Source organism: Paroedura picta, chromosome 6, assembly GCF_049243985.1.
Source record: "Paroedura picta isolate Pp20150507F chromosome 6, Ppicta_v3.0, whole genome shotgun sequence".
Classification (NCBI taxonomy): Eukaryota; Metazoa; Chordata; class Lepidosauria; order Squamata; family Gekkonidae; genus Paroedura; species Paroedura picta.
The window spans coordinates 91,889,983-91,914,029 of NC_135374.1; the positions used below are offsets into that span (position 1 = coordinate 91,889,983).

At 43.7% G+C, this 24,047-nt stretch overlaps 1 protein-coding gene across 3 annotated transcripts in view; it reads left to right on the plus strand.

The window, feature by feature from the left end:
- Positions 1-24,047, plus strand: part of RASA3 (RAS p21 protein activator 3) — a 176,699-nt gene that overhangs the window by 61,817 nt on the left and 90,835 nt on the right. For all 3 annotated transcript variants that reach the window (XM_077343669.1, XM_077343666.1, XM_077343667.1), the window contains exons 3-4: positions 14,208-14,311; positions 22,882-22,976. In XM_077343669.1, coding sequence (XP_077199784.1) covers positions 14,208-14,311; positions 22,882-22,976 — 199 coding nt within the window. The remainder of the gene's footprint in view (positions 1-14,207; positions 14,312-22,881; positions 22,977-24,047) is intronic.

Consider the following 24,047-nt stretch of genomic DNA (forward strand, 5'->3'; position numbering starts at 1 on the left):
CTATCAGTGACTACTAACCATGGTGATTGAGGGAAACTTCACATTCGGAGGCTCTAAACCTCTGAATCCCAGAGCCAGGAGCCCGGATGCTGGACTAGATAGACCACTGTTTTGATATCTAGCAGGGCTCTTCTTATGTTCACATTTGTATCCAATGCAAAAAATACTAGTAAATGATAGTTATGACCCTGGATTTATATAGGTTAGGCAAAACAGTAAAATCATCCAGTAAATTTGATGAACTGGATGTTGACTCATTTTACTGCAGTATTTTCATATTTGACATTTTCCAGATCATATAATTTTTCAGATCTGATTTTTTCTTATTAGCTAAAATGAACTTCCAGTGCCAAACTGCCCCATAGGGACAGTCAAAGGCTTCTCTACTGTCACTTTTCCCTTGTCCCTCCAGCTTAATTATTTCCTGTTCTCTCTTCCACAGCAGGCATTGCTGAATCAATTAATTACCAGCTCGTGTTCCTTTGGGGGAATTGGCTTTGTATTCAGCCAAAGTTACTGACCTTTAAAAACATATTATTATTTCATAATTGCACAACTATTATAATAAATAACAACAAAAAACAAATGAGCAACGACTGACTTCTTACACAGTAAAGATTAGCACTTAAGCCCTTTTTTTCAAAAAGAACAAAAACTGATAATTAAACATTTATTTCACGAGCGTTTAAGTGAACTGGGAAACATCAGGGAAGATTAATTATGCTGCAAAACGAAGGAACAAAGACAAATCACAGGTAGCAGCAGCGTTTTGATGAAGGGTGTTGCTTTCAGATCAATAGGTAGTAAGATCTTGTCTCTAGTGAGATGTTTTTACGGTGAATATGGCATTATATTAAGTGCTGTACAGAAGCCCCATTCCAATTTTGCCTGCCACTAAATGCAGAGAAGAGCATTGTTAAGGTCATCATGAGGAGCCTCTCGTGACTGAACTGGATTTTCTTCATCCCAGCCTAATGTGCTAGATAGTGTATAACTATGACTGGAAGCACTTTCAAGTAAATGTGCTTAAGGATTTGGCTGTATCAGGTGTGCATTGTGAGTATATAAGATTTGGAAGAGTTGCTGATAACATGCGCCTATAGATGCCGAAATATATGCCTCTGTGCTAGTTTCTTATGATATGTTACAAAATTAGGTTTTATTCACATATTGGGACTAGCTAAAAAACATCGCAGCACTGCTAATTCTGCCTTTACGTATTATTTGAGACACAAGTCATAAGAATTCATACACATTCACTGATAATGTAGGCAGGCCTAAGTATGGTACTTAGAAACCTAGATTGGTGTAGTGGTTAGGAGTGCGGACTTCTAATCTGGCGAGCCAGGTTCGATTCTGCGCTCCCCCACATGCAGCCAGCTGGGTGATCTTGGACTCGCCACGGCACTGATAAAACTGTTCTGACCAAGCAGTGATATCAGGGCTCTCTCAGCCTCACCCACCCCACAGGGTGTCTGTTGTGGGGAGAGGAATGGGAAGGCGACTGTAAGCCGCTTTGAGCCTTCTTCATGTAGAGAAAAGCGTCATATAAGAACCAACTCTTCTTCTTCTTCTACTTTCCCCCTTTGGAAACTGATTTTTTGAGGTGCGTGCTTTTTCAGTCTAGCTAGACAGTCTTCTGCTTCACTTCAATGGCTCTGCTTAGATCTGGACCAGATCCCTAATGCCAAAGGGCAAACTGTTCATAAAGGTGTGTCACAACAGGGTTTGAAATAGTTGAAATACTTGGGAGCTCATATCAAATATTTAGGAGCCAGCTCTATCCTGAGCTGGGTGAATACTTAAAAGAAGTGTCTTAATGAGCCTTGGCATTTGAGACTGTTCTAACCCTACGTCACTAACTCTTTCTCTGAAGAAGTATACGTGCACACAAAAGCTTAGACTTCATTGGTCATAAAAGTGCCACTGGACTCTGCTGCTTCTGACCAACAATGCTACCCCCCTCACTTTCCCATAGTCTCTCTCCCTCTAGCAGAAATGATGGGGGAGCTGGAATAAGAGAAAGAATCCAAAACAAGGTTGAGAATGAACATGGTGCTAAAAGCCTTTGTAAACACCAGCATTTGGCATTTTGATTAGTTTAATTCCCTCCTCATAAAACACACACACACACAGACTAGCTGTCCTTTCTGAGAGGGCTTCATTATAAGTTTTGGTAGAATTACCAGAGGGAGAATATAGCAGCCAAAATTTTAAAAAGACTTTTCTTTTGGCCATAGATGGGATTGGCTTCTGCTTAGTAAAATAAAAATTAAAAAGTGTCAGGATGACCTTTTTTGCTATTCTGGCAGTGTATCATGTGAAAGTCAAAATGTTTGTCTTGTGAGTTCACACACAGAGATATAGAATGGACCAATGGTGTGCCTTGTCTGTTTAATATTACAAGCTCAAATGTGGTGGCTGAGATGGTTAATTAATAGTGTAACTCTGTGCTGAGTGACTGCTGTCTAAATCCATTGAAATCAGTGAGTGGTCTTGACTGGAGTAACTCAGCCTCGACCCCTCCCCCCCTTTCCATCAGAATTGTAAAATTAAGAGACATTTGGCAGATCATCAGTGAAAGCTATACACTCTGTCATTCTTCTTTATCAATACACTTTGTTAATGCCAGGGATGTCTAAGATGTCAGTTAGCATTTTGTTTTGGGCCTGGTTCAAAATTAACACAAAACTGTCTTTTATTTTAACTATGGTTAGTTCTATGAAACCAGGGCCCATTCTGCACACATTGGATAATGCACTTTCAAAGTGCTTTTGCAGCTGGATATTCCTGTGCAGAACAGGATAATCTACTTCTAAAGTTCATTGAAAGTGCTTTATCCAACGTGTGCAGAGTAGGCCCTGGACAGCTTGAGGACATGCATCCCAATGTGAGAGTTGTCTTTATTACTGCCTCTTTTCCCTTGCCTGCCCCACAAAGACCTGGCTGTTATCCTGGGCCTGCATTGTGGCAAATGCATTTGTGTGTCATGTGAAATCTTAGATGACTGTGTTGAAGAAATCAATATCAAACCCCGTTTTGGAATTTCATTAGATGTTCAGCTAGCCCTTTTTAGTTGTGAGGCCCACATTTGGATGATCACACTAAAACACACACAGCTTAATTAAACTGTGGTTTCATGTGACCTCTGAACTCCCTTTTTGTGTATAGGGATGATGTAGAGAGATACTGTTACATGATTACTTAAAGTATGTTTCCATTCTTAATGTAGATTTCTTCTGATATCTTGAGTTCTCTAACAATACCATTGTTTGAATATTTTGAGGTACTGAAAAGGTACTAGGCACCATACATCACTAAAAAACCCAACAGGTCTCACAGTTGAAAAAGAAACAAATATACAGAAAATGAGAGATACAGAAGAAGAAGGAGGTTTTTTAGTGCCCAGTTCCCGCCCCTTCCTACCACGCCCCGTGGCATCCGGGCCAGACTCTCGCGAGGGGCACCGGGACTGCCCCGCATGTCCCCAGAGAAGCCAGCAGCCCCCGGATGCCTCGCTTCCTCTGGGCTCCGCATCGATGCCTCGACACCCACCGCTCCGGGTTTTGCTGCCGCCGCGCCCCATCCCATGCATAATCGGTATGCTTCGCGTCTTCCCCCTCCGCGTTTTCCATGTGACCCAAATTCGCCGTTTCGGCGGCCGTGCATAATGGGCCTATCTCTCACCAAAAAAGGCAAACCTTATGAATATCACCCTGCTTTGAGATAAGGTTGCCAGTCAGTGCTGTATTTCAGAATAGCCTAGGAGACTCAAAGTTATCCCGGAAGACTCAGTCATCTTGAGAGGAACCAGCCTCACTGAAGCCACTCTCTTTTTTAGCTCTCCAAAGACCAACTAAAAGAAGCAAGCAAACAAAATAAGCAACTGCAGAGAAAAAGCATCTCATTGTCAAGTACCACATAATTCTGCCTCCCATTGTCTCATAACAAGCATGGGAAGGGGGAGATTAGAAGCGACTCTATTGTGACAGCCAGGAAAAAAAGGTGGGGAAAAAGCTTCCAGTGTTGCAAAAGGGAACTTTTCAGAAACTTGAGGAAGCAAAGCAAGGGTGAAGGAAAACAAAGGGAAAAGGATGAGAACGCCCTCCAGAGCTGAGAAACCACTTCATAGGGCAAACTGTACCCCAGGACAGCCAGAGCAGAAAACAATATAATCTCCACAGGTATTCCTGTATTTCTGCAAAGAAAGGGGTGCAAGAGATGGAAGATAAGGGAAATCTAGCAGCAGCAACGTGCAGTGCATGCTTGCTGCAGGAGAGCAAGTGCAAGGAAAATATCTCTGCATTAAGAACTTTTCAACTGCTCTCATACCTATCCCTAAAGGTATATGAAGAATGTCCTATTTACAAATCAGCAATAACAAGCCCTGCTGGGACCCAGCAACTCTGGCACCAGTTGATGAGCTCAGCCACAGCAGTGACTGAAATGGCAAACTAAATTAATAAATGGGGGAAGGCTGGGGCAGAAGAAGGAAAACGAATACTTAGGATACAAAATGAAATTGTGGTAAAGTCTTCAACGATCCTCCAATCCACTAATTGACCTGTTCCATCAGCAGTAAAACCTTAAGTGAAGGGTCACATGACATGGGTTGACATACTAATAACGTCACTATTGCTCAACCCATGATTGGCCAGCTTCAGTCCCATGCAATATGCTCCACCCTCAACCCCACTGACTCCTGGTATTTCTTGGCTTGGACTAACTGGGTTTTTGTTAACTACAGTTCTGGATTTCCCCTGTTTCCAGAATGAGCTTACGCAGCTTCTAGTGGGTGCTATAAAGCAGAACATTGTAGCATATGCAGATGTAGCCAAATACTACTCTGTTATTCTGGACTATACACCTGATGTTAGACACACATTATAGATATTGCATAATGTGCTATATTTCCAACCTTGGGAAACCTCTTTGTAATTGATAATAATAGTGATTTTATATGGGATCTTGAAACTGTATAGTTTGCTAAATTGATGATTGCTTGCTTGCTTGTATATTTGCAATAGCCTTTGACTATATACAATAACTTGACTGACTGACTGACTGGCCAGCCTCCTTGTTTTTGCTTTTAATTTTTTTTCTGCACTACATACATTTTTGAAAAATTGGTTAGCAATGAGGGGAGTGAGTAGGTAGCCTTGTCTAGGGTGGGAAAAAAGCCTGGCAGCGGCCCTGCACACAAGGATTTCTGCCCACAGACAAATGACGGTCTCAGCTCTGCCTACCTAGGACAACCCAAAATTCCCTTTCAGAACCTGTTCCTGAGGATCCTTTCTCCATGCGAAACAGGATTTTAAGGGATATGTGAGTGGAATTCCCTACACCAGTGGAGGTGTGGTCATTGATCCAATCCCCTTATCTCAGCATTCTGTGTACATTTTGTTGTTTTTGTGTTTTCAAAGCACTCCAGCATTTGAACACAGAACCCCATTGTGTGTGTGTGATTTTTATGTCTTCCGGAGTTATTCCTTTCGATCTGAGCCCCATTGAAGTAGCTGGATATGCCTTTTAATATGGCATCTACATCCCTGTGGACATATCAGTCTTTATGCATGGCTAGTAAGAGCTGGATTGGGCCTTGATGCACAGATGCAAGTTCTCAGATACAAGGAGTTGTAGAAGGTATTCAATAGACACATTTATTCAGTTCTCATGGGGTTTTTTTCATGCTATTCGTACTATGATGTTCTTGGTTCATCCAAAAAGATGAATAAGACATTTCCATACATTGTGGATCAGTCACAGGATGTACAAGCCTTTAAATAGCTTTTAAAAGACATTTAAAATCCATATGTTAGAGATCTGGTTTGGAATATTGTGTTATTAGTCACTGTACATTTCCACCCCCACTTCATCTGAAAGGGAAATCATTTAATAACAATCAGCTATGCATTTATAATTTCTTAGTACTGAGAATGAGATGCAGTGTTCCACATCTTCTAAACTGAGCAAATAATTGCAATCTGAATGCTTTGAGATGATGTTTTGAAAATGCATTCTAAATATTATTAAAGGGTTTTAAAAGTTTCGGTTTTTGGGTTCAGTTAATCTCAAAACAGCACAAATTATATATTCTAGAATAATTTCCTAGGCTCCAGCAGGAATGGTCTGTTTATTTGTATCCTTACATTTCTAAAAATCATCATCTTACAAAATCAAAAAAGTACTTCTGAAAAGTTCACAGTTAAGGCGTGAGACTTTTTGCACCCACATATATAATAAAAAGGTAAAGGTATCCCCTGTGCAAGCACTGGTTCATGTCTGACCCTTGGGGTGACACCCTCTAGCGTTTTCATGGCAGACTCAATACAGGGTGGTTTGCCAGTGCCTTCCCCAGTCATTACCGTTTACCCCCCAGCAAGCTGGGTACTCATTTTACCAACCTTGGAAGGATGGAAGGTTGAGTCAACCTTGAGCCGGCTGCTGGGAACGAACTCCCAGCCTCATGGTCAGAGCTTTTAGACTGCATGCCTGTTGCCTTACAACTCTGCACCACAAGAGGCTCTTTACATATATAATAGTTTTCAATTATTAAACTACATTAATACCTCCATCAAACTTGATGATCACTTTTTTAAAGTAGGTTTTACAAGGCTGGGAGGGGAGAAGATTCTTGGTGGAGGGGGAAAGCAGTAAACCTTGAAAAAGGAATTGGTTTGTAGATTAGGTGAGGATGAGCAAATAGATTTGGTATTATAGGATGGGTGTGGAGAACCAGGTTATTTGAATAGTGTCAGCCACTTGAGTTCATTTACCTTTGCCATGGACTTACCAGACACGATTCTGAAAACTTCAATTAGAGTTCTGATTTGAGATTAATCCTTCCTGCTTCTTCCTTCATTCTCTGTGCAGAGTAGTAACCCCTCAAGCAAACTGAGGAACCCTTGGGAATTGGATCTGGGTGCGTGGTCTCCCTATGTGCAGTGGATCTTCACTTATGGAAGCTGAAGTACCTCTTCCTTATCCAAAGGGAGGGCTCTTCTAACTCAACTTTTTTGTGGCCCTCAGCTCCCGCCCTTCTATAAAATGGGTAGTAGAGCACTATGTAGTTGTATCTTCAGTCCTCCTGAATATAATATCAGGGCTCTCTCAGCCTCACCCACCTCACCAGGTGTCTGTTGTGGGGAGAGGAAAGGGAAGGCAAATGTAAGCCGCTTTGAGACTTCTTTGGGTAGAGAAAAGCAGCATATAAGAATCAATTCTTCTTCTTCTTCTTCTTCTTCTTCTTCTTCTTCTTCTTCTTCTTCTTCTTCATGGTCTCAGAAGACCTGTTTAGATCCAAATGGGACCAGACCAGTCTGGGGTACTAGGGTTGGTAGCTCTATAGAGACTAATAATTATGCACTCATGTGGAAATTATTGTTTAAAAAGAAAGTTGTAGGGCACAAATTATATTTGTATTTCTGAGATACCTTGAAATCATCATGTTCTATAAACATGTAATTTCTGCGTTTATAGGTATGTGCTGCGTGATCCTGGACATTTGCATTTTATTTGTTTGTCCTTCCTCTCTTCAGCTAAAAATAATAACAAAGTGGTTTGTTCTGCTATACAGGACTTTAATGGAAATTGGAAAGTTTGTGCTTATTTCAGTCTGAAATCTTCAGTCTGGAATAAGCACAGATGAGACTGCTCGTTAACAATATTTTTGTTCTTGAAGATCTTGTCAGTCTTCCATTTGGCCACATACTTCAGACTCTTTATTTTCTTTCAGTTAAAATGTGAAGGGCTGCCAGCAGTTGCTAAGAGAACATTTCCCCCTATCTTTATATAATAAATTATATATCCTCAGGCCTCATTGGCTTGATTAGAATGACCTCACAGCCTTCAACTACATACAGTCTCAGGGACTCTACCATAGTGAGGATTTTCAGTTTAAGCAGAGACACTTCACTTCTTTAGATGCTAATAATTTGTTCCTTCTGTATAAACTGCTACATTGTGTCTATTCCTAAAATTTGGAACTTAATTGCAAACTGGCAGACTGCTTATGCTCCCCGCAGGGCTCTTCACTCTGCTGGTTGTCCTGGGCCCCCAAGATGTCCACCTAGCCTCAACCTGGGCCAGGGCCTTTTTGGCCCTGGCCCCAATCTGGTGGAATGAGCTCCCGGAAGAGCTGAGGGTCCTGTCGGAGTTGTCAGCTTTTTGCAGGACCTGCAAGATGGAGCTCTTCAAGCAGGCCTATGGTTGAGGCTGGGGTGGCATCTTGGTGTTTTTCATCTGAGGATCTCAGAGTTGTAGTTAACTAAGTTCCTTGCTCCCAGGGAAAACTGCAAGGAAGATATATTGACCCAGTGCTGAATGGAGAGGGGGGAGATGAGGATGTAAATAATTAATGATTGCCATCTTGTTGTGTTATTTTAAGGTGTTTTACAGGTTTTTAATGTTTTATTGCTTGTAAACCGCGAAACATTGAGAGTGGCGGTATATATAAATATAATTATAAAATAAATAAATAAATAAACCAGCAAAATGTATTTGCCCTCAAAAAGAGTCCATTAGTATGTTTGTCTATGCATTAGTAATTTGTGATATATTTTGACAGTTTGAATGGAGAAAATAATTCTCTACAATAGTGGCCTGGCCTTTTACATGAAATATTATTGGCTCACTCCATTTCCCCCACTTCTCCATGCAACAGGAAGTTCCAGGAACAGTTCTTACCTGTGTTGGTCCCCTTGGGAGAAGAGAGCATGGGAGAGATACTGATGGCCCAAGGCCTGGTCTGGGCCTTTTAGGATTGTTTGCCTAGTGAGCAGTACCCAAATAGAATGACCACTAGACTGGAAAACCTTTTATGATTTTATTCAACTGCTGATTAACAAAATGACACAGGGGGGGTTGGTCCCGAAACCTGTGTACATAACAAAGGATTGTATGAGACTTTATAATATTCCATTGAAGGCAGGGAAAGATTATGCTTTTTGGGTCAAACTAATAACCTGGGGTCTCAACCCCTTGCACATCTCACAGGACCGCCCATTGCCATAATGCTAAGTCACCGGGAAAAGGTTACAAAAGTTCTCTTGTTAATATAAACAACTGCATCCTGCCTTGAGAATAGAACATTTTAAAATACAGTCAAGAACAAGTTTCTGGGCCTTCTATTACGAAACAGCCTGGTACACCAAGATTCTCTTTATACAACAACTAGTAATCAAGCCCGCTGCAGCTAAATGCAGTGGGCGCTAGAACACGGAGCCTCCGCAGCCGTGCGGAGCGCGGCTGCCGGGGCTCCGTGTGTCAGGGGGCTGACGCTGTGAGAGGCGCTTTGCGCCTCTCGCCGCTTCAGCCCACCGGGCAGGGAGCCCCCGGCAGCCGCTCTCTGCGCGGCTGCTGGGGGTTCCCTTTGCGGGCGGCCTGAAGCGGCGAGAGGCGCGTTGCGCCTCCTGACACATCAGGCCGCCCTCAAGGAAGCAACTGCGAGCCGCGCTCTGCGCGGCTCGCAGTTGCTTCCTTCAGCAGCCTAGGAATTGGCCCGGCCGATGGTCTGTCAGGAGGAAGGGGCCAATTAGGCCCCTTCCTCATCACGGACAAAACCCTCCGACTGAGGGCTTAATGAATTATTTAGTCCGGGGCACCCGCGGCGCCGCAGGCGTGTTAAGGATAATGAAGAAAATTTTATTTTACCCCCTACTCCATCAATACAACAAAGTTTGCTTTATTTACGCAGTAACACAGAGGGAAACACATATAGGGCAGCCGTTTTGCCACACCAGATCCTCAGAGAATCTTTGACCAACTCATGGAAGTCTATCAGTCTCTCTCTACCTGTTCCAGAATCTAATCTTCTGCTCTTTCGTCGATACGCCGTGACACACATCTGTGCACTGTCCCTTCAGCTAGCTAGATGTCACATCCTTACCCAGATCTCATCTGGTTTTGGAATGTAAGCAGCACTGGCCCTGGTTAGTACTTGGGTAGGAGACCACCAAGGAAGTGCAGGGTTGCTATGCAGAAGCACCTCAGTTTTTAGGTAGGAAAAACCAAATACACCAACATATGATGGGGGAGGCTTGTCTTGGCAGTAGCATGTGCGAAAAGGATCCAGGAGTCTTAGTAGACCACACATTGAACATGAGTCAGCAGTGTGACTCAGTGGCTAAGAAGTCAAATGGGATTTTGGGCTGTATCAAACGGAGTATCGTGTCCAGATCACGGGAGGTGATGGTACCGCTTTACTCTGCTCTGGTTTGGCCTCACTTAGAGTACTGTGTTCTGTTTTGGGCACCCCGGTTGAGGGGGGATACTGACAAACTGGAACGTGTTCAGAGGAGGGCAACAAAGATGGTGAGGGGTTTGGAGACCAAGACATATGAGGAAAGGTTGGGGGAGCTTGGTCTGTTTAGCCTAGAGAGGAGACGACTGAGAGGGTATCTGACAACCATCTTCAAGTATTTAAAAAGGTGCCATATGGAGGTTGGAGCAGAATTGTTCTCTCTTGCCCCAGAGGGAAGATCAGAATGAATGGGATGAAATTAATTCAAAAGAAATTCCATCTAAACATCCTGAAGACGTTCCTGACAGTTAGAGCGGTTTCTCAGTGGAACAGGTTCCTCGGGTGGTGGGTTCTCCATCTTTGGAAATTTTTAAACAGCCATCTGAAGAAGAGGCTGATTCTGTGAAGGCAAAGGGGTGGCAGGTTACAGTAGATGAGCGATTGGGATGTGAGTGTCCTGCATAGTGCAGGGGGTTGAACTAGATGACCCATGAGGTCCCTTCCAACTCTATGATTCTATGATCTCTTGCCTTGGAAACCCTAGAGCTGGGGAGACCAAACTGTGGCTCTCCAGATGACCATGGACTACAATTCCTGTGTGCTGGTAGGGGCTCATGGGAATTGTAGTCCAGGGACATCTGGAGAGCCACAGTTTGGCCACCCCTGCCCTAGAGCAATGGTTCCCAACCTTTTTATCACCGGGGACCAGTCAACGCTTAACAATTATACTGAGGCCCAGGGGGGTAGTCTTTTGCTCACATCTGTATCCCTTGCTCAGTTTCTGGTTTGCAAATCTGTCAGTAGTGCTGCAATCCTAAAAACAGTTCCCTTGACTAGATTGGAATTTACTTCTGAGGCGACTTCCTTTGGATTGCTCCCCAAATGTATGTAGTGTCCACAGTATATAGCAGCTGCCGCAGAGGCTGTTTTAGTAATGTTTCCTAAGTCAGTGTGCATGTAAGTATGCTTTAAAAGCTTCCGTAGTAATGCATGCTATTTGTTGTTGTTCGTTGTTGGCATTCTCCCTCTCCTCTCAAATATAATGGGTATATCCCAGCACTTGAGCTTTGCTTTTGATGTCAGGTTGTGATCCAGATTGCACCAGTCCTCTTTATTTCCATTCTTGAAAACAGGTGTTCAGACTTCAGTTAGATAAGCATGTTATACACTTTCATTCTGATAGCTCAGTGCAGTCTATTTCAGGGGTAGTCAAACTGCGGCCCTCCAGATGTCCATGGACTACAATTCCCATGAGCTCCTGCCAGCAAGTGCTGGCAGGGGCTCATGGGAATTGTAGTCCATGGACATCTGGAGGGCCACAGTTTGACTACCCCTGGTCTATTTCATATCTTGCTAGCCCACTTGAACTAGTATACGGGGACTATGGCTTACAGTCTTGTTCTCCCTGCCTCTGTTATTGTTATTGTTATTGTTATTGTTTAATTTTTAGACCACCCTTCTCCCAATAGGTCTCAGGGCGGTTTACAACATAAATAGTTAAAACACAATAAAATCCCCATAAAACCCCAATTAAAAGTTACATTTTAGCCTCACAATTTTCCTGTGAGGATAGATTCTTATGTTCTTGTGAGGTAGATAAGGCTGAGAGTTTTTGGCTCAAATTCATCCAGCAAATTTCTGAGGCAGAGCAGGCATTTAAAGCTGGGCCTCCCAATTCCCAGTCTGACTACAGATTCTTTTGGAAATTAAACCATAGAGTGTTTTATACTATGTTTGATTGTTCTTATTACTGTTTTTAGGGGATTGTTTTTATGTGACCCGCCGGGATATAAATTAAAGGATAATAATAATAACAATAACAATATTAATAAGGGTGACTTGTTCATATGTAGATTCAAATGAATAGCCATGTTGGTCTGAAGTAGCACAATAAAATTCTGATTTTATTGTTCATATGTAGTAATTTCATTCTAATTATCCCCCTGGAGTTACTGGATCACAGAAAAGTGGGATGCCAGGAGGTCAAGTTAAACCAAAGGCCTCCCCACCAATGGTAGCGGTGGAAAGTGATGCTAAATTGCAACAAAGTTCTGGTGACTCACAGGATTTTCGAGACAAGAGCTAAATAGAGGTAGTTTGCCATTGCCTGCCTTTGCATAGCAACCTTAGAATTCCTTGGTGGTGTCCCAGCAGAGTCCTAACAAGGGCTTACGTTCTGAGATTGGGCTAGCCTGCTAGTGCATTGAGAGGAAATCGAACACGTCAACAGTTTCACAAATAGAACTTGTATTATGGAATGTGTTATTGCTGATTTAAGAAAAACTGCTTGGGGTGTCATTGCTTGGGGTGTGGTAGGAGAGGCTGTCGAACCCTTCATGGGAGCTCTTCTCCCAGTTCTTTGTGATGTGGATGAGGCTGAGAGAGCTCTGATATCACTGCCCGGTCAGAACAGCTTTCCCAGTGCTGTGTTGAGCCCAAGGTCACCCCGCTGGTTGCATGTGGGGGTGTGTAGAATCGAACCCGGCTCGCCAGATTAGAAATCCGCACTCCTAGCCACTACACCAAACTGGCTCTCAGTGTTTAGTTCTGGGTATATGCTTTTGTTTTAAGGGAGTCACTGGACCCCAAATTTATTCTGCTGTTTCAGTCCAACACGGCTTACCCACCTGCATCTATATGGATGGCTTTTATGCTTTATTAATGTTCAAGTTTTCTATTAAGCAACAGAATATTTTTAGGGATTTAAACAGCTAGGCTGGGAATACTACTATTAGTACTGATTTGATTATTTTATTGTAGTTATACAGAATGAAAGCAAAGCATACTATGGGTGCATGAAGCACTAGGTAATATCTCCAGTATGTAAGCACATTTACAGTTTCTTTCATATTTCCTTTTACAATAGGTATTTCATCTTACAGAACAAAACAAGTGAAGAATAAAATAGGTAGAAAAAGACATGCTTTTGCGTATTAATATGAATTAGTTTGTTTAGATATCATGTTATGATTGTGTTTGGAATTTTTGTGTCCTTTTAACTGGGGTTTTAATTGTTTTGTGGACTTATGTAAGCCGCCAAGAGCCAGCTTCAGGAGTGGCGGCGACTACTACTACTACTACTACTACTACTACTACTACTACTACTACTACTACAAATGTTAAGAGCTCCCTGTGTCAGTTATTGATTCCTGATTAAGTTATCTGGCTGCGTTGGTTAACATTAGAGGTCTTGAGTGAATTAGTGTCACTATACGTTAGCAGCAGAACACAAAGACCTATTTGTGTCCTTCCTTTGTGTAATTCTTTAACATTCTAATTGGATAGTAAAAGAAACGGAAGGGATTTTTTCCCCAGAAGTTTTTAATCACCCTCCTTTTTCAATTAGTAGAATTCAAGGGAAGCAGTTTAAGCTTCTGAGGCTAGTGCTTCACATCCGTCTGATGGAATTCTGTTGTGAGGTTTGTATGTTGATAGACACATTGATTTTGCTTTCTGTGAAGAGATCCTTCCAAAATATGTTGCGATGCGTAGCTCATATATCAGAGATGGGCGGAAATACCTGCTTTCTTCTGGGAAAGTCCTAGTCTTTAATGTTGCTTTTTTTTTTTAAGAAAAAGAAATTTAATCTATAATGTTTTCAGTATCATCCTAAGGGCCTTCAATGGTTTTAGAAAGATGCAACTCTGTTTAGGATTGCATAGTATGTTCCAAAATGGACTAGTAATTTTCATTGGTGCTAACAATAGCCACGATTTCAAAAATTACACTGCTTTCCTATATTTCTGTTATCTCTCTACGAACAGTGGAGCCAGATAACCTGGATGGGATTTTTAAACTAATTTTCAGATGCCATTAGCAGGCAGTGAGGCAACTACTACAGTAAAGGAGAAGTATTCAGGAGAAAGGTTTACGATTGCCAAGGAGACAGCTTTATATGGGTCAGGTTCAGCTCAATAGTCTCTAGTTGACACCCGCTTCTAATGTGTTTCTTTTTGTTTTTACACAGCCCGTTTTATGGAGAAGACTTTTACTGTGAAATTCCACGGAGTTTCCGTCACCTGTCGTTTTACATTTTTGATAGAGATGTTTTCCGCAGGGATTCAATCATTGGTATGTGTTTTATACAAGTACAATTAAAATACTGCCCTAGAGTTGTTGATGTTTTCCTTATTAGGACAACAATATAGTTATGAGCATTCTGACACCTTGTCCCAGGAAATGTTGAATTTCACTAGGAAATAATTCCTCCCTGTTTTCTTTTAATATGCAATGTTTTTTTCTGCTTGAATTTTAAGGAAGCATTTTTGTGAATTCAAAGATAATTCTCTGTAATTAAAGTAATTAAGGAAAAAGAAATGCTTTTAAAATGTGGATAGATATAATGTTTCATTGTGATGTTGAGGGGGACACTTAAAAAAAAAACCACATTCTTTTAAAAGATCTTACCTGAATGTGCCATTAACATCATGGCCTTATCTGTTAAGAAGGCTAAAGAGATTACTCAAACCTGGTTATCGCTGGATGCTTTAAATGTAAACTCATGGTTTTTTATGTTCCGATCTTTATTATGGTCATAAGACAAGCATAAGCAAAATTAATAAATGAACAATTAGAACACAGGGAAAGGCATAAAACAGCTAAATGCAATAATAAAAATAAAATAGCTTAAAAATGTTGTGTTTTCAGCCACTTAAATGTTCTAAACAGGCTAGATTCTAGAGTGCCTTACTATTTTTGTAGCTTTAATAAACATTGAAACCAGCTTGACTAACTTTGTGTTTTTAAATAGCAAAGATATACATGGGGTTTGTGCAATTTTTCAGTCCTCTATTGAGGACTGCGCAAAGTACTCATTGGGTGTCTGTATGTCAAGAGTTACACATTGCTACAGAGTCGCAAAATGAATACAAAAAGGAAAGAGACATGTAAGGCAGCAGTCCGCAACCTTCCGGCTGACCACTGTTTCTAAGTGGGGGGAGAGGGCGTCCCGGGACCCCGCGCATGCACGGCAGCCCCAGCGCAAACGCGCATGCACGGACTGTTGCACATGCGCGCTTGCGCCCCTGCTGGGCACAAACGCACATGCATGGCAGTCTGCGCATGCGTGTTTGCGCCGCCAACATGCCGGTGGCCGCTGCTCCCTCCCTCCACCCCTCCGGACCGCCAGCAAATCGGCCGCCAAAGCAGCTGATTAGCTTGCGGCCAGGCAAGCTTCTCTTCCCTCCCCTCCCGAAATAAGAAGCTTGCCGGGCCGCAAGCTAATCGGCCGCTTTGGCGGCCGATTTGCTCGCGGCCTGGCGAGCTTCTCGCTTCGGGGGGCAGGAAGAGGGAGCCACGGCCCGCGGGTTGGGGACCACTGATGTAAGGGACAAGGAGAAGAAAAATGTATTCCATCGAATTATTACCATGAGCCAGAAAACACGAGCTGGCGCAGAATGATGGTTTCATGCAGAGCTGGTTGCTGGAAAGTCCCCAGTTCAAATCTCAGCACAGTTGTGATTACAGCAGGTGGTCATAACCAAGCCAGATTGATCTAGCTCCCATAAGGAAGTTGTTCACTTTTAGGTTGTCTGCCAAGATTACTGAGAATAACGTATAAGAAGTTGTACTAGTGTTTTATTGATGCATAACAGAAATAAATTGGGGTAGTCTAGTGGCTCAAAATAAGCTTTGTAATCTTACTTTTTTAATATCCAAAAGTTCTGACAGTGTGTGATGTTCTAAGAGGAGATTGTCTTAGACCAGACTTTCTCAACAGGGGTTTCGTGAAACTCTGGGGGTTCTCGATCGCCCTGGAAAGGTTTTGCCAATTGGGTGGGAGTTCATATATATATAAAAAATTATTGGGTGGTATAACCATATATGGTTATGTCAGCCCCCCTCCCTAGATGGCCAATGATGGGCTCGGAGGGGGTGGAAAGGGGAGGGGCCTCAGCCATAACAATAATTGCTCGCTGCATCTCATTGCATGTGGCAGGGACTGGAGTACAGAGAAGTACAGAGAATGACTCATTTAAACTTAACTGTGTTGTGGGGCTGGCAGGGGGCAATGGAGCGGTGGATGCCTGCCCCAGCCCTGTTCCGGGCCCAGGGGAATGGGTTCTGCTGGGCTGTTTCTGGCATTTGAGACAAGACTCCCACTTCAGGTGGGAGTGTCACTTCTGGTGACATGTGACTTTGGGGTGTGTGTGGCCTGCTGACACCCCTTCCGGGGTTTCTTGAAGCCTGAAGACTATTTGGGGGGTTTCTCAATGGTTAAAAAGCTTGAGAAAGACTGTCAAGGATGACCACTTTGTGTCTCTGTACATGTATTTAATGAAATAAAATTGATTGACTTCACAATGCAAGATACCCAGAATCATGTCAAATGACCCTGTGTGACAGCATTGCAACAGGGGGAAGTTTCGAAAATTATTTTAAATGTGTACATCATCTATTTACAAAAGCCTTTCTTTTGTTTTATGAGCAGCTTCCTTAAATGGAAAGATGTACTTATTTGCAAAACCAACAAAGAAAAAATATATATGGAAAGCTGTAGAATACAAAATGGTTCCGCGTTAGGCTGTCCACTATGCCATCTGTTTCCCTTCTGATTTCGTATATTTTTCCTTGATATCTATGCAAATTATGCCGCAAATGAGTAATATGGAGCCTGAAGTTAACAAAATAAGCCCAAACACAATGTGATAATGTTTCCTGTGTGCAAAATATTTTGACAGACATGACAAACCCCAAACAAGAAACATACTTGCAAATAGATAACATGACTCAAGCATCAGAATTTGCCCTTTTTAAACACTGGCAATGGGCATAAGAGGAAAAAACCCAGGTCTGTTGTGTTGTGTGGCATTATGTGTTAATTTTATGATATAATGAACCTAGTTTTAGGGTGAGAGAGGCAGGCAATGGCAAACCACCTTTAAAAGTCTCTTGCTTTGAAAACCCTACCAGGTTGGCATGAGTTGGGTATGACTTGATGGCACTTGCCACCACCAGGCACTTTGATGGCTTGCTTTTAATAGCTGCTTTCATGGGCATCTTTTATTGATCCTGTTTTTATTGTGTTTTGTTTTTATTTGTTGCTATTTTATAGTTTTTACAGTTTTAGCTGTGAGCTGCCCACAAGCAGGTGTGGAGAAGCAGCATGAACCTGGCTGAGGCCAGGGCAGCAAGAAAGATCTGATTTGGGCTCCCCCGGTGCTAGGCAGTAGTTAGACCATGTGTTATCTACGGCCCCCCTCTTCTCCCTTTATTAGATGTTTTACTGGAGGGATGGGAGATTGAGTAATACCGCCATGTTTGCTTGTTTGTTTGTTTTGCTATAATTTCTTATGTCCTTGTATTGTTTTAATGGGGTTTTATTGGGGTTTTAGCATGGGGTTTTGTAACCCACCACAAGTTTGTCTTGGGAGTGGCGAGAAATAAATTTAAATAATAAAAATAATAAGGCAAATAAATAAAAATAAATAGTCCTTGAAGAATAATTGAATGAGATAGCCTACCCTTCCCCCCTTTCTCCACCCATTTTGCCTTGTGACTTGAATAATGACATCAGGATGAGTTCTAATATTCCGTTTTGTTAATTATGCATCGTGGAGTATATGTTTTCCATGAAGTCAGTGTTGGATGAGTTTCCTAGCAGAAGCCCCCTCTGTGTAATGTCTTGGATGGCCACCACCAGTTAGAAGGGATGAGCCAGTGTGGTGGTCTGGCTCCGTAAAAGAGAGTTTTCATACTTTCACTCCTAAAGTGAAACTGGTAGGTGGCCTGTCCCATCATCCAACACTCATAGAGATTAATATTACCACTAGTTTGTGAGGGTTGGTAAAAAATAACCATAATTTTAAAATGAAGTATGTGAGTCTTTCTGTTTGTGTGAAAGCTGAGGGATCAAAACTTCTACAAATATGAGTGTACTAGATTAATAGCCCGTTGTAGTCTGAAATACAACGGGCACTAGCATTGGGGGAGGTCAGAGAAATGAGTGAGAGAAAGGAAAGTAGATAGATGAAAAGGAAGCAAGAATGGGAGGAAAAAGGAGAAAGACAGGAGAGAGAGTGAAATATGGGGAGAAAGAGAGGGGAGAAAGGCAGGGAGAAAATGACATGGAAAGAGAGAAATGGAGAGAGAGAGAGAGAGAGAGAGAGAGAGAGAGAGCAATGCCCCCCCCACCCCCAGTGACCCAAGCAGGGGCAGGGAGAGTTGGAGAGGAGGTGGCATGTTTTCTCTGAGCAGGGGTGAGGGTTGGCATTTGTGGGAGGGAGGGTAGTCCCTGCAGGCAGTCCCTAGTGGCAGGAGAAGGCGTGGCTCGCTATCTCCAAGCCTCCCTTCTCTGCATGACTTGCCCTCTCCGTAGGCTGCTTGTCTGTGAGCAAAGTGTAAGCAAATTTCTCCTCCCATGTCTGGTGGTCTGTCTGTGTACCTGTCTTGTCCTGTGTGAGGTTTGTGTCTTTCTCTCTCTGTAGACGTAAGCTGTGCCTCTGTAGCTGGGTGAAAATCCCTGTCTCCAGGCAGCCCTCTGTTTCTCCTGCCCCCACCAGTAAGTGTCCCCTGGGTCTTAAAGCCCAGCGAGTTCTGCAGTTGGTGTAAATATCTCCTGCTCTCTCGCTTTCTGTGTGCAGCTCAGCCTTGTGCCTGTGAAGCAGGGTGAGTGTATCATGCTGTGAATCTCTGGGCACGGATCTCTGCCTCGAGGGGGGGGATTCTGGCAGCCCTGCCTGTCTGGGAAGTTGGACAGCCGGGGCTGGGCGCGGCTTTCCAGGAGAGTATCCCCCCCCCCCATCTCCTGGGTCTGACAGGCCATCCTCATCAGGCATGGGGCCACGTGCTCTCTGTCACTGCACACCTCAGGCTGGAGCCTCTGAAGCAGGGGAAATGAATGGCCGTGAAAAGGGTCCCCCCTTGGCACCGAGCACACCTAGCGGGCTAGGGAGGGGGCGGGTGTGCTCTGGGAGTGTGGGGAAGCTATCCCTGGGACTTTCCCTCCCCCCATGAAGCAGCGGCCTGCTCCCCCGCGCCGGCCCCCCCTCCAGTCCCTGGCTTCGGTGCAGGGCTCGGAGCAGGCCCACCGAATCTGTGACGCAGTAGAGGGGCCAATCGGTAGGTGCTTCGCACCTCCCAATTGGCCCCTTCAAATTTTTATCCCGGACTCGCCCCGCCCCTTTCTCCTCCCACCTACCCCTTACTCTTTTATTCTTACCGCTCCCGCGGAGCGGTTTACAGATAATACTATACAGAATATTTATTTCTGTCTTTAGTTTGAATGCCTATGATGACTTTCAAGAGAAAATCTGTATATAATTTAGCTTTCTGAGAACTCCAGGCCAAACTGAAAGAATAGCCAAACTAAAGAATCCTCAGAAGGCCGGTAATATGCAGTTCAGCATCTGTGACCCTCAGTTAAAAACAGGAAGTTTGCTGCATCATTTGATCATTAAGCAGTCTTCTAAAAGAATAAAAGAATGCTTATACTGGATGTCCTTCATGTGAGAGATTTGTAACTATTCTTGGCTTGACTTTCTAAGATGGGAAGAAATTATTGCCTGAGAGCCACAACTCGGTTAGTTCAGCTTAGCTATGTTGTATTTTGAGGGGAGAATCCAGGGGGAGGCAACCCTTGTGGGGGGAGGTCAGTACAATGTCTACTGGGGGAAGCAAGGGTGTACTTGGTTATAACACTGGGAGCAAGCCAGGTGTTAGCATTGCTGTCAGCAACTAATGGCTTTTCTTAGCACTCAACTCTTGATTGTCCAGGTCTGGTTGACAATGAAGGTCCTGGTGTCATCTGTGCCAGGTGTCATCTCTTGCACCACTGGCCCAGACAAGTGCAGCCAATGCCCCAGTTGCATGGGCATGGATATGACCTGTTATGTGGCCATTAGCATATGTGACAGCAGTTACCTACTCACTCTGATCAGGCACTGTGAAAATGTGGAGGCATCTAAGTAGAGCAGAACTGATTGTCACCTTTGGGAGAGTTCATAGAAATCCAGAAAGCAATGAGGAAAATACTTCTTGAGCAAAATACTTCTGAAAGCTCTGGAACACGCTTCATGACAGCTTAATTGGTCCTGTACCAAACCAAGAAATCTGCATCAAAATGCTACTTGATTGATTTTTGTATGTGGCTTTCTGGGACTGGGATTGTGTTTACTTGCTTGTTAAAAAAATGAAGAAGAGTTGGCTTTCATACCCCGCTTTTCAGTACCCAAAGGAGTCTCAAAGCAGCTTACAATTCCCTTCTCTTCATCTCCACACAACAAACACCCTGATCCATTATGCACAAACCAGAACGCCTGCGCTGGCGGTGGCAGGGCATCAGGGATAATCCCTGATTATGCACGCCGCCACTGCCAGTGCAGACATGTCCTGGCCCAGGCCCTTGGAAGACCCACATTAACAAAACACGGATTCTTCCGGAGTCCTGGGACTTCTGAGGGCACAGGCAAAGGCCAGCCTGACAGAGCCTCGTGCATAATTGGAGGAGATTGGCTTTTGGCCCGGTTCCTCCGCCGACCTACAGCATCCCTGCAGGGACCCCTCTCACTCCTGCTGGCTCTGCAGAGCCAAGAGGGACAACCCCCCGCCCCCACCATGGTGGGAGAGCAGCATGCTGCTCCCCACCATCCTGCAGTGGGGGCCCCCTGCCCCCAATCCCCCCAGCTGCTGGCGCTACTTACCAGTGCTCCCGGTGCTTCCGGCCCCACGTTGTGTGTGCGGGGCCATTGCGCCAGCACAGCTGGTGGAGCTCCACCCCCGTGCGTACAAGGGGGACGGAGGGGCTTTTGGCCCCACTGCAATGGCACGGCGGCAGTGTGGCATAGCTGCCGCCATGCATAATGGATCCCTGTGAAGTAGGTCTGGCTGAGAAAGCTCTGACGGGACTGCTCGGTCAGAACAGCACTATCAGTGATGAGCCCAAGATCACAGTTGACTGCACGTGTAGGAGCGGGGAATCAAACCCGGGTCACCAGATTAGAAGCCGCCGTTCTTAATCACTACACCATGCTGGCTCTCTGTGTCTTTTTTGGTATAACAGTATGATACTTGAGATATAACAATAAGGCTACTTTTGAAAAGCACTCTCCTTGGTTTGTGTTCCACTGATACATACCAGGAAAAGAGGGAAAAGTTCAGATGAAGGGGAACACAGTATACAACTTTCTTCTCAAAGAGGCCCGTTATGCAATTTGGTTGTAAGGTGAAAAGGATATCACAGATAAGCTACTGCGGGCAGCTTTCTTATCACATGAATGCAGTACCTGCCAACATAGATACTGCTGGCAGAGTAAAAGAACACACCAACAGTTTGCAAGCTGATTAAAAAATAGATAACGATTTATTTAGGAATTAATATACTTGATAGGAAAGAGAAGAGACAGAGATAGGTTCTTAACTACATCTGTAGCTGAGAGAGAGGGTAAGACTGAATGAAGCACTTCCGAGGAGAAGTAGAAAATTGCCCTAAGAGTAGCGATTTGGAGACAGACAAGGAATGACATAGAAAGTGCTGAACTCACTATCCTATCAGTCTTCCTATTGTCCCTTGCAGGGTCTTCTTCTCTTCTGCTTTGTACACCTGACATGGCCTTTTTGAATAGATATAAAGTCATGAGCTTTACCCCTGATAATATTGCTTCTCTTAACTAGGAAAACTCTGTAGAGACAAGAGCTCATTATTTGTAAGGGACCTCATGGGTCATCTAGTCCAACCCCCTGCACTATGCAGGACACTCACATCCCAATCACTCATCCACTGTAAATTGCTACCCCCTTGAGCCTTCACAGAATCAGCCTCTCTATCAGATGGCTATCCAGCCTCTGTATAAAAATTTCCAAAGACGGAGAACCCACCACCTCCCGAGGAAGCCTGTTCCTCTGAGAAACCGCTCTAACTGTCAGGAACTTCTTCCGGATGTTTAGACGGAATTTATTTTGAATTAATTTCATTGCAATGGTGAGGAGCTACCCCTCACTGTTGGTCCTTCAGAGCACCTTGACAGGTACTTATTCTCAATGCTTTAGGCTGATCCTGTGCTAAGCTCAATGTCCTCTTCTCCAGGCTAAATTTTCCTAAGTCCCTCAGCCTTTCCCCATAGGACTAGGTCCCAATTGGTCCCAGTTAAGTAGATTTCACTGTAGAATACTAAACTGGAACTAAAACAGATTTGTGAAATCATTTATTTTTTATTATTAATGCAATTCTCTATAAAAGCTCAGTAACATTCCATGGAAGTCATGACAGACTATAAATGCTAGAAGTGAGCATGTTTAAAGAATCTTAAAAGTTGACTTATGAAAAGTTGACTTATGAAGGGCATAGGAATCTGCAATGTAATAGAATACTATATTGCATAAAGCAGCTAGTCAGAACAGCTAGTCTGTAAACTCTGTAAACTCTGCTCTCCTGCCTGTGGAAGACCGCTGGCCTTGAACCACACATACATAGATCTCCTTCTCTATTATGGCATTGTCATGTCTTGGACTTTTTTTGAGTGGGGGGCTTGTGAGTCCTGCTGGATCATTCATTGGAGGTCCCTGATATCTGCTCAAATAGTTTTTTTCAATTTTGTAATCCACCTTGAGCTTCAGCAAGAAACAAGTGTTTTAAATGAAATACATATAAATGTCTCTCCTCGTATTTTTTTCCATTTGATAATTTGAACCTGATGCATTTACAGGAAAAGTGGCGATATGGAAGGAGGATCTGCAGAAGTACCATAACAGAGACACCTGGTTTCAGCTGCAACATGTTGATGCAGATTCAGAAGTACAGGCGAGTCTACTTTTTATTTTTTAGTCATTTTATTTTTATTTATTTATTAGATTTTTATACCTTCCATACGGCTCAGGGTGGTTTACATATAACATTGTGGGGGGATACATGGAATGACCTAACATATAACATAGTCAAAAATAACAACAGTAATAAGCCAACACTGGTTCTGAATCTTAACAACAGTATAACAGGAATGATAGGCCCCCAGAGAGGTCAGACTGGTTCAGGGCATGGATGTCTGAGGGGGGATCTATGGATGTTGTTGGGCTTGGTCGATCTCAGGCAAATGCCTGGTGGAGGAGCTCCCTTTTGCAGGCCCTGTGAAAGTGTGGAAGTTCAGGAAGGGCCCTGATCTCTTAAGGGAATTTGTTCCACCAGGATAGAAAAAGCTCTGGCCCTCGTTGAGGACCGATGTGCTTGTTTGGGGCCAGGAATCACCAGCCAGCTGGCAGTGGCGGAGCATAATGCTCTTTTGGGGGTATAGGCCGAGAGACGGTCTCTCAGGTACACTGGGCCCAGACTACATATGGCCTTGAAGGTAAGAACCAAAACCTTAAGCCTGATCTGGAATTCAATTTGGAGCCAGCTGAACTATTGAAGTATAGACCAGATGTGGGATCTCCACAATGTATTGGTGAGTATCCTGGCCATGTCATTCTGAACCAATTGCAGTTTCCGAGTCAAGGATAAGGGTAGGCCTGCGTAGAGTGAGTTTCAGAAGTCCAAGTCTAGAGGTGACCATCGCATGGATCATTGTGGCTAGATGTTCTGGTGCTAAGTAGGGTGCTAGTAGCTTGGCTTGGCATAGATGGTAGAAGGCCTTCTGTGCTACTCTCATCACCTGTGCCTCCATGGAGAGGAAGGCTTCTAGGATCACACCCAGGTTTCTGCCGGAGTAGGCTATGGCTAGGCACACTCCATCCAGGTTGGGTAAGCATGCTTCCACGCTTGGACCCTTCCTACCCAGCCACAGGACCTCTGTCTTTGAAGGGTTGAGCTTCAGACAACTCTGCTTGAGCCATTTTGTCACTGCTTCCAGGCATCTGGCTAAGGTTTCTGGGGGGGAAT